A 10075-nucleotide genomic window follows, 5' to 3' on the forward strand; every position below is an offset into this window, starting at 1 on the left:
AACGACATCATAATATCAAAACGCGTTACGTTTGACAATGATAACCTCCCGTGTTAATATGGGAGAACCGGGAGAACCTTCAGCACACGAACTGCAGCGGTTCAAGAAGGTTGCTCACCACCACCTTCTCAAGGGCAATTAGGGATGGGCAATAAATGCTGGCCTGGCCAGCGACGCCCACATCCCATGAACGAATAAAAAAAGGTGTCAACCCGTAGTGCTTTTCTTACTTGTTGTTACTTTCGTTATCCTACTATTTCTGCAAAGAGCTCCACGACTGGTATCAACATGGGAGGTGGAAGTCTGCCGACGCTCAGATGCGGGCTTCTCCGATACTTGTAGTCAGTGACGTCGAAGACCTTGGACCTTTCCTGTTTGCAAACGGAAGCATCTCAGGTATTGATTGAAGGGGTGGCGTGACAGTCGGCATCTTATTATTGTGATAAAGGGCAAAATATATCACTCCCATTGCAAATCTTCCAATACCACGGGACTGCTGCTCATCACTCCCACTGACCTGCGTGAGAGCAGATTGGAGGAGATCATTGATGCACTTGCAACCTTTATCAATAATTCCCCCCAGCCTTTAGAAGGTTGAAAAGAAGGTGGAGACCAGTGCCTGAATGACGCAAATTTAATCACCCATGAGAGATGCTTTTGCCTGTGTCACACACTCCTGGAAACAAAAGCCAGCTGAAACGTCCAAAGAGATGATCTATACACTCCATGATAGACTGTGGGATATTGATGCTTTGAACCAGAATCCCACATAAACTGGAAGCAGGATCCCCTACTATTGACATGGAGTGTTGAGCACTTTGTCAGGTTGTCCAATGCGTCAAGCAATTACTGGTGCATATGAAACTTCATAATTTTGAATACAGCTCTTCGAAAGACTGTATCTCAGAGCTCTTCGGCAGAGCTAGGAACTGAACTTGCCCTCGGCTCAGGCCTCTCCTGGCCTGTTATCACCAGCCCACGTGATGAGTTAATCATCCTGAACACACGCGTCTAATTTACCATCAACACAACCCACGTTTTTGATTTGTGTTGGTGTTTATAACAGTTGTAGGGAGTGACGGTGAATGTTTACGAGGGAGTCATCGAATGGACCTGGAAACAAGACGTGCAGGGCAAGGATCAGAATATAATTGGAATGGTGTGCACGTCGGAGTTCGGTCGCAACGCAACGTAGCTCCGGGTAGCAATAATGCCGCGCTGTAAGTTTAAGGAAAGAGAAAATGCACGGGACATAGACAGGCATCTTGTTACATTTGGCCTCCAGTTCTGGTTACCACTCCTCAGGAAGGGTATATTGGACTTGGGGGCGCTGCAGCTCAGGGGTACCGGAATGACACAGGGTCCTAATATGTTAATTTATGAGGACGGTTTGCATGAAGTCGGATTAGTCATTCTTCATTCCAAAGTAGATGACCTCACACTCCCCCACATTGAACTCCATCTGTCACAATTTTGCCCACCCACATCGTCTGTCCACGTGTCTTCATAACATCCTGTTCCCATTTGCACAACTTACTGTTCCTCCGAACTTAGTGTAATCTGCAACCTTTGATATACAGCTCACTGTTCCTTGAACCAAGTCACTGATATATATGTTGAAAAGCTAAGGCCCCAATGCAGGTCGCTGGGAAACACCACTTGTTGCATCCTACCATCAGAGTACATTACTTTATTTCTGCTCTGTCACCCGCCTCCAAATCAGTTACCTCCAATTCCTCGCCCCTTTATATTTGCGAATCATTCCTTGAGCAGAATCTCATTGAATGATTTCTGCAGTCCGATATAGATAACATCCAAAGACACTCCCGTTTTCTCCATCCTAGTGCCCTCCTCAAAAGCACCACCTATCCTTCACAAATCTTTTCTGAATCTATTTAATCAACTCATTGTTATTCAAATGCTCAGTAACTCTAACCCTGATGATAGGTACCTCACAGAAAAGTGGCTGGATGGTTTTGGACACTCTGTTGTGGGGCTACTATGACGTAACTATTCTGCAGCACTGCCACATAAAATGCCCCTCTCGTTTGGTTAACATTCTCGCCCACCAATATCTACCGCCCTGCCCCCACACATACTACCCCGCTATCAGCCCAAACGAACCGTCTCTGCTGATGGGCTATTTGACCTGCTCCACTCCTCGCCACCGGCGAGCTGTCTATCGGCGCTCGCTTAGGAAGATGGAAGCATTGTAATAGCTCGATAAAAAAAGACCATGCTCAATTTAGTTCACCTTGTGCCACCCTGAGAGTCGATTCGTGGGAGAATGTGGGTGTTAAGCAACCGTGAGGAGCATTTTTGTGGCAGTGCAGTAGAGCAGTTATACTACGTGATACAATGACAATGGAGTTGTTGCCTAATCATAGCAATCAGGTTCCATCAATTAGTCGACAAGAGACCGTGACCTTTAAACCCCGTTGGCCTCATTCGTTTAAAAGATGCCCGATGAAAATGGCTCGAATTTCTTGCGGGGGCCGGGTGCTTTCGGCTGACTCCGTCAACATAATCGACCCCATCACATCTAATCACATCCTATTAGTTTCGGAGAGTTCCACGTTGGATTATGTTTGCACTACTTGTCTTCAGTGCAGATCGATGCATTCCAATTTATTCTTCCTCATTCCTTCATTTGGCCAAGATAAAATAATCCAATCAAAGGTACTGATATATTTCCTGGATCTCAATTTCATAAAGTTTGGGAGCCACCCTTTCCCTTACTATACTACGGAATATATCCTATTTGTATATCAATGTGTTTCATCATTTGTGGAATGCGAATTTTCCCAGGTTTTTGCCCTCCCCTCCTTTTCGGCTCCATTTTATATGCATTTCCATCCGTTGCATGGTCTGCCCCCTTTCGCTTTCTATAGAAGGCTATTGTTTCTTCTTGTTTATGGTTGCCGCTTGTTGCATCGTTGAAGAAAAGACTCTAGTCTGCCCATTTCATACTGGACCTACTCTGTTACTTTCTTAATGTCCTCCTTTTAACGCACTCCTGGCTTCTTGGCCTTGCTGTACACTACAGTATTTCTTATCTTGCCAATATGTTGCAGATTGATCCCAGAGATTTTATGATACTGAATATCCAAATGCCTGTACCAGACCGCTTACTGTTAACATTGAAGATTTGATTTTTATCCAATGTGAATTTCTAAATTGTTTATATTTTTTCTTTTTGCCATATATATTTATTCCCATGTTGTGACAGCAGACATTTTAAAATAAAAGTTTTAAAATTGATCTACTGTCCTTCTACTTATTGCCAAGCTTTTTACAAGGAGCTTGTTCCCTAAATAGTATGTTTTTCTTGTGAAATTATACTGTACTGCAGTTTCTGAGTGTCCAAAATATTGTATGCTCTCTATTTCTTGCATTCATGGTCGGAAATATTCATCTTTCTTTAGCCGTTTTTGTCAGTGAAATGAGTCTGAGAAGGCCTCGGAATTTGCGTCAACTGGAGGAAGGATCTGCATTTCTAAGGGCATATTGATTACAATCCATGGCCACAAGTTTTGAAGCAACTTTTTATTTTCAATTATCCGCGAGGAGCCAGCATAAAGCCAATAAGGAAATGCTTTTCTTAAGTCAGGCTATCATTTTACTTATTTCCATTGGAGGATGACAAATACAGGGATGCAACAGAGGCAGATTAAGCCCACCCACTGGTGCCCTCTAACCACAGTAAAATTCAGATGCGCACTTACTTGGCAATTATTGTGCAGAACTAGTTAACTGGTTGACAATAACCCAAATGCAGAGGAATGCAACTGCGGCTAACGTTCCATAGGGTTGGCACTTGCGGAGGCAGCAATTGTCAATTACAGTCTCAGTGTTTTTGCTGTGCCTCCTTCTAGCTATTCTGCATGGTGGAGGGTGTCCTCGAATGGGGAACATAATCCTCACTTGAACAGCCATCACGGGGGATTGGGCGTAACGTGTTGCGTCACTCTATCACGTGGCCACAGTTTCAGTTTGACGCCTCCACGATTGCCTCATTGTGGGAACCAGGTGTTTTCGTTACCAAAACAGCCTTTCCAAAGACTGAAATATACATTATAATATTAGAAGGCTCTGTAAATGTGGTTAAGAATTTTCACGTGACGCTGCTTAGTTGCAAGTGAATTTATGATCTTATATTTACCCATCAATAATTGCAAAAAAATATTGGACAAATATACACCGGAAGCTTGCTCATATTATAACGTATCGCCACAAGTTCATGTGATCCAAGCACTCAAACCGCCTAGCAGCGAAAATATACCGCTCCATTCATGTCTGATTTAAAGCGGGTCGCATCTCCCTCACTGTCTTCAATAGCAACACATTTTCGCATACAGAAATTATTAACCTGGAAATACCTCAGTTAATTCTGCTGCACTGAAATTACTTTATCCGATATGCAGCGGAAACCTCGGTCAGTCACATGTCCGATGAAGTAACGCCGGCGGAGCGGGAGCAGTTGGCAGGAATTTCTCCTGCGTGCAATAGCTTGTGACCGCAAAACGCGTCTGTGTGGTGTTACATTGTCCACTATTATAGTCATTAGCCTGTTTTACTTTTTTTAAATGTACCCGGTGAAATACTGCACAATGCCATGTCGAAAGCATTAAGCAAACTTAGCCCAATATCACATATTGTAACTTCTGCCCTGATTTGCTAATGCTTGCAACCAACGGAGAAATGATTCGATTTGGAATCCCATAGCTGAGGCAACAGCGGCACTTAACTCCCTGAACGGATTCCCCTGGAAACTGGGGCTAGGAGGTGCGAGACCATCAACAGAATACACTGGCAAGTGTTGGAAAGTGAGATCAAAAGCGCAAAATATATCTGAAGTGCTGAGAATCTGAAATAAAAACCAAAATGCTGAAAATTCACAGACTGTCCGCTGGCATCTGAATGGAGAAAAGAAAGTTATTTTTTTTAAATGTTTGGTGGAGATCTCCCTCAAAACTCCTTTCAGTTTTCATGAAGAATCTTGCCGCGAAACATTCAGCTTTATTTTCTCGTTCCGTGCATTAATCAGACTGTTGCGTGTTTCCAGCAATTTGGTTATTTTCATTATTATAATTGATTCAGAAAGTGGACGTTATCGCTCAATTTGAAATTCTCACTATTTCTGCAATAATTCATGTTTCCTTCTTGTCGATGCGATGGATAATTGTGGTAAAATATTCAGTGCAGAAAGTCCAGTGAATATTATGCAACAGAAGAAACTCATTTCCGGAATCCACAGAGACAGGATGGCAAACGTCACTGTCACGTGTTTCACGTCACAGCACACGCATTCTTACAAACCCGAAGAGATTCATCGCCTTCAGCAAGTGACCTCTATTACTTTGTTCATAATGCTGAGAAGTAAGGTGGTTCTGTGTCTCTCTGTCTTGTGGATCATTTGCGCAGGTAGCTGTTTATTTATTTTTCACTCAGTGTCAATGTAAACAATGAATTCGTTATTATTTACATACATTCAGTTACATTTTCTCTTTTCTTGAAGTTTTTTTGTCATCTAACTAATTATATTTTTATATAGTTCCCGCCGATACTTCGATGGAAGTGACTCAACTTCCTGAAAGCGCGAACGCACTCAAAGGTACAAACGTGACCTTTCATTGTTCAATTCCATTCTTTCAAGATGACTCACTGGTGAGCATCGACTGGAGGAAAGAGGGTAAATATGAATACCTGAGTACAGCAGGCGATAGCAGAAAAGTGTCCGGTTTCAGGAGCAAATTCAGCGGCTTTCTTCGGATTGTCAACGTGAGTTTCTCGGACGCTGGAATATATTATTGCGCTGTCAAACAAAAGGGAAATACAACTGAAAGCCGCGTTGGATCAAATTTAATTGTATGGGGTAAGTATAAAAATTGCAAAGAATGAGCGATGCAATTCTGACTCATAATGTTCGTAGCAAATTGAACAAATGTCGCAGAACGATTGCAGTGATTATATTTTACGCGACGGAATATTGGTGTTTAAAAATAATAACAACGGAAGTTAATTAATTTTAGACGTACATATTTTAATCATGTAACAGGGTAAAAATCAATATATTCTACCTAGCATTGCAGCGTTTCATTAAAATGTTGTGATTATAAAAAACTGCAGAAAACGTTCTTAAATTAAAACCAGAATGAACGGAATAAATTTGATATTACAGGTAAAAATCCATTTGTCACATAATGATATCAGGGCTGCAGTGTTATATCTATCCAGCTCAGCGGGAATAAACATAGCTATTAATTTATTTGATACTTTGCTCCGCGTTTGAAAGCCTGAACCTGCAGTAAATTCAATTCCTCCCAGTTTTTTATTCCAAGTGGGATTGCTTCACCCATCGATAGCGATGTCTTCTCTCCAATCCAAATTTGAGCAAAGCGAGATAATAAATCAAAACAATTTTGCAAATAAAGGTTACTCCGATCTGCAATACAATGATTGTTGTTAGAAGTTGAGATGTTCCAGCCAGAAAACAAGGATCGGCTTATATGCCTTTCAAGCGTGAAATTGTCCATTACTTTCTTCTTGTCCCCCCCCCCCCCCCCCCCGCCTATATTCGGCTTTCGGTTCATTAGAATTCACAGCATGTTCATTACTTCCATACGTGCACTGAAAAAGTGGTAAGTGGTAAGCAAACAACAACACTATTTCGCAAAGCACAAAAATACAATTAAGCCCTAATACCGATTTAAGCTATGACAGTCTGTCTATTAAGAGTGATATTATTCTGTTTATGTTTTATGTTCTATTTTATAGTACCTCCAACTCCATTGAAAACTTTCTCCAAAGTACCCGGAAGGGATTCTTCTGCGTCCCTGACACTTGCGTGTGAAGCGTTTGCATTTTACCCTGGGGATGTAACGTTCGGCTGGTATAAAGATGGTATCGAAGTGACAACCGGGATACATGTCATTAAACACCGAAAATCAGAGGGATTGTATGACGCTTCCAGCTATTTGGAAGAGACAGAGCCTGCTCAGAGCGGGACTATTTATATCTGTCTGGTTTCTCACATCACCTTCGAGACACCGGCCATTGTCACACACATTGTTACATATTCTGACGCAGGTAAAGAGGCCAACATTATAACCGAGATATTCAATTGTCGTTCAAACCTCATTGATCATCAAGGACACCCTTAACGTTAATTCATAACACAATATTCTAAACTTGTTGCACGGAAAATGACTTCAATATATAAATCAAAAGTTCTAAATCAATGATTAGGTTCATCATGGATTTATTTGAACGTTTTAGTAATTACTATATCAATGTTCGCAGATTGCGATAGAGAAGTGAAAAAAGAAGAATTAAGCTTACGAATGTATTAAATTTCCTTCTCTTATTCAATGATAAACATTCAGTTTTGTTTGCTCCGCTTCTGATTTTATTTTACGTGTTACTCTTTTTTCCAAGCGCGGAGCAGCCTTTATTCTCAGATTACGGTGGAGTTAGTTGTAACTTTTATTGCTGGGCAAGAGTGACAGCGAATCCGCAGCCCGTTTTACAGCTCGCTCGATTTTATTTTCCATTGACTTCAATTGCCCCCCACCCCCAACATAAAAGTTAAAATTACTCCAGTGTGTACACTGGTCGCTCCACATCGTGGCCTCTCCTGAGTGCCACCCTGTTCAATATGACTATTGCAACAAGCAAACCATCGCCGACAAGAATCGATGTCTAATCATCCCACAGCATAATTGGTTTTATCATGTTCACCCCATTGGACCTTTCATTAAAACTGTGCTGTTAATAAATCCCCGCTACAGTGTTGGTGCAGAGCAGTTTTAGGGAACACCGTCCTGCCTACAAGGAAATAGGGTCTGATCTCCTGAGCTCCTGACAACCGCAGAGTGATTCCAATTAATGCACAGCACGAAGTCACAGCTATCGCGCCAAGAGGGTTCATGTAAAATGCAGCTTTATTCCACTGGCTACAAAACTGACAATGATGTAACTGACCAACAAAAACATTCTTGTTTCGGAAATCATGGTTTGAAAATAGAACAACTGAGTTGGTAAGGTCGTTAAAACATGGCTGCTCAACTATTACACTGTGGGGTTACTGAAAACACAATCTTTCATCTTGCAAATTGAGTGGACAATATTCTCCACTATGTTTGATATCTTTTTTTTAATATTAACTTCGTAGGCGGTCAAAACTTCATTTATCTGCTGATTTCTGGATGCATTGGTTATGGTCTGTTATGTCTACTGCTCTTTGTCCTAATTTGGAAGCGACACCAATTCAAGGAGAAGTAAAGGTAAGCACCCCAAATTCTGAAAATTTCCATGTTAGATGTTCGATTTTAATACAGCCGTTCTTGAAACAATAATGCGTCACGAGTTGCAACTTGTTTGTACCTTAAAAATGCAGGAACCTGTGGCAGCATCAGGACACCAAGACTGATTGGTATGACAATTGGCTCCACATCATAGAGTGAAATTAAAGCTCAGAAAAATAGAAGACTATATCCATATTCCCTCTCTCTTTATATATATATATAGAGAGAGAGGGAATATGGATATATGGATATATATATGTGTTCAATATACATTCTAATGACTTTAATCACCATCATTTGCGGTCTGTGTTTGGATAGGTATCATTCTTTTATGAATTGGTGTCAAATCCAAGGAACCGTTCACCATCACAGGGTCTCGGTTCAGACCTTTTTGATTAATCGAATCGAGTACATTATGACATGACATCGGTCGCGCCGTTAAATTTACGCGACAGCTAACTGAAAACAATTCAGAATCACTGGCTGGATATTAAGGATTTAATTGTAAACATTGGAATCTGTGCAGATCTTGGGGCTCTAAGTATGACAGTGCGATTTTCTAGTCAAATTAGAAGATTTAACACTTACTTTCTGCAAAGATTTAATTCGATTCAATGCATCATGCAATCGTAGTTTACAAAATAGGGGATGCAGAATAGGAAGGTCTTAGAGGTGGGAACGGAGCAATCCAGAATAATGGCGTCCTCTCCGGAAGCGTGTGTCCATTGCGTAGCAAGCGTCCTTTTACATCTATCAAGTTTTCATATTAATGACATAGTATCACTTCTCATGTGTGGATTGTGAAACTATTGCTTTACTAATAAACATTAGTTATTGAACATCAACTAAATAGAGTAAAAGGTAATTTATAGCAGGTGTATTTTTTTTGGTTCCAAAGAGGCAATTGATTGAAGACGTTAAACTTACGAGTTGTGCTTCATTTCTATCTCCATTCATTCCAACCACGATATTAAATTATCTTTCTTCAGGCTGCACAAGGAGCAGAGGAGAAGAAGATTGATTAAGCCGCTCTACATTTTACTGGCTCGGTGAAATCTGCAAACAATATCATCAGTTTGAGAAGCAGCACATTTTAATATTGGATAAAATAACCGTAGTTGTCAGCGCCCTTACGAAGTATGGAAGTCTCGGATCAACGATAAAATTACACAGATTTCCCTGCAGAAAAAAAGTTGGTCCAATTTAGTTCCCCACTGATGGCGCTTCACTTTAAGTCTGCTGTAAATTTCAATTATTGACCGAAAGCTTGGGGTTCGATTTCTGACATAGAACTTGATAGTATAATTCATGGAGTTGCAAAGTTACCATTTCAAAACAATCATGGCTTTATCATCACAATAATGAATGCCATTGTTCTAAACCTTGCAGTCAATAGTATAATGTTTGGATTCATTTTGTAAGTGTTCATTAACTTTTAATAAAGTCTAATTGCAGAAGAGAAATTAACTGCTGTTATCTGATTTCATTTATCTTTATTTTCATTTCTGCCGTGTATAATTCTCATTTCTATCATTATGCAAAACGAAGTCACACAGTTAAGTGAAGGAAGCTTCCAAATTGCCGAAAACCTGATCGTAATGAATGCTCTAACTCTATTCATCAATTACCGCATTGCGTATTATTGACTAGGTTTTCTAATGCTATTGAATTATGGCGGGCACATAAACGATTTCACCCCGTACTGTGATTAGTGTATATATTTTATATATCACCAGGACGTTTGAAATTTCACAACACGCATATGCTCG

The 10075-nt window shown here is 40.6% G+C and overlaps 1 protein-coding gene across 2 annotated transcripts; it reads left to right on the forward strand.

Moving 5' to 3' along the window:
* Positions 1–5333: 5333 nt before the first annotated feature.
* LOC137333229 (immunoglobulin lambda-1 light chain-like) lies at positions 5334–9769 on the forward strand. 2 transcript variants are annotated; one of them, XM_067997388.1, is made up of 5 exons: positions 5334–5424; positions 5555–5875; positions 6778–7089; positions 8174–8285; positions 9296–9769. In XM_067997388.1, exons 1-4 carry the CDS (start codon positions 5370–5372, stop codon positions 8281–8283), a joined length of 798 nt encoding a protein of 265 aa, XP_067853489.1. In that variant the 5' UTR covers positions 5334–5369; the 3' UTR covers positions 8284–8285; positions 9296–9769. The 2 variants fall into 2 exon arrangements, with proteins under 2 accessions (XP_067853489.1, XP_067853490.1); XM_067997389.1 differs by having other exon boundaries at positions 5657–5875.
* Positions 9770–10075: the final 306 nt, after the last annotated feature.

The sequence above is a fragment of the Heptranchias perlo genome, chromosome 16 (assembly GCF_035084215.1).
Source record: "Heptranchias perlo isolate sHepPer1 chromosome 16, sHepPer1.hap1, whole genome shotgun sequence".
Taxonomy (NCBI): domain Eukaryota; kingdom Metazoa; phylum Chordata; class Chondrichthyes; order Hexanchiformes; family Hexanchidae; genus Heptranchias; species Heptranchias perlo.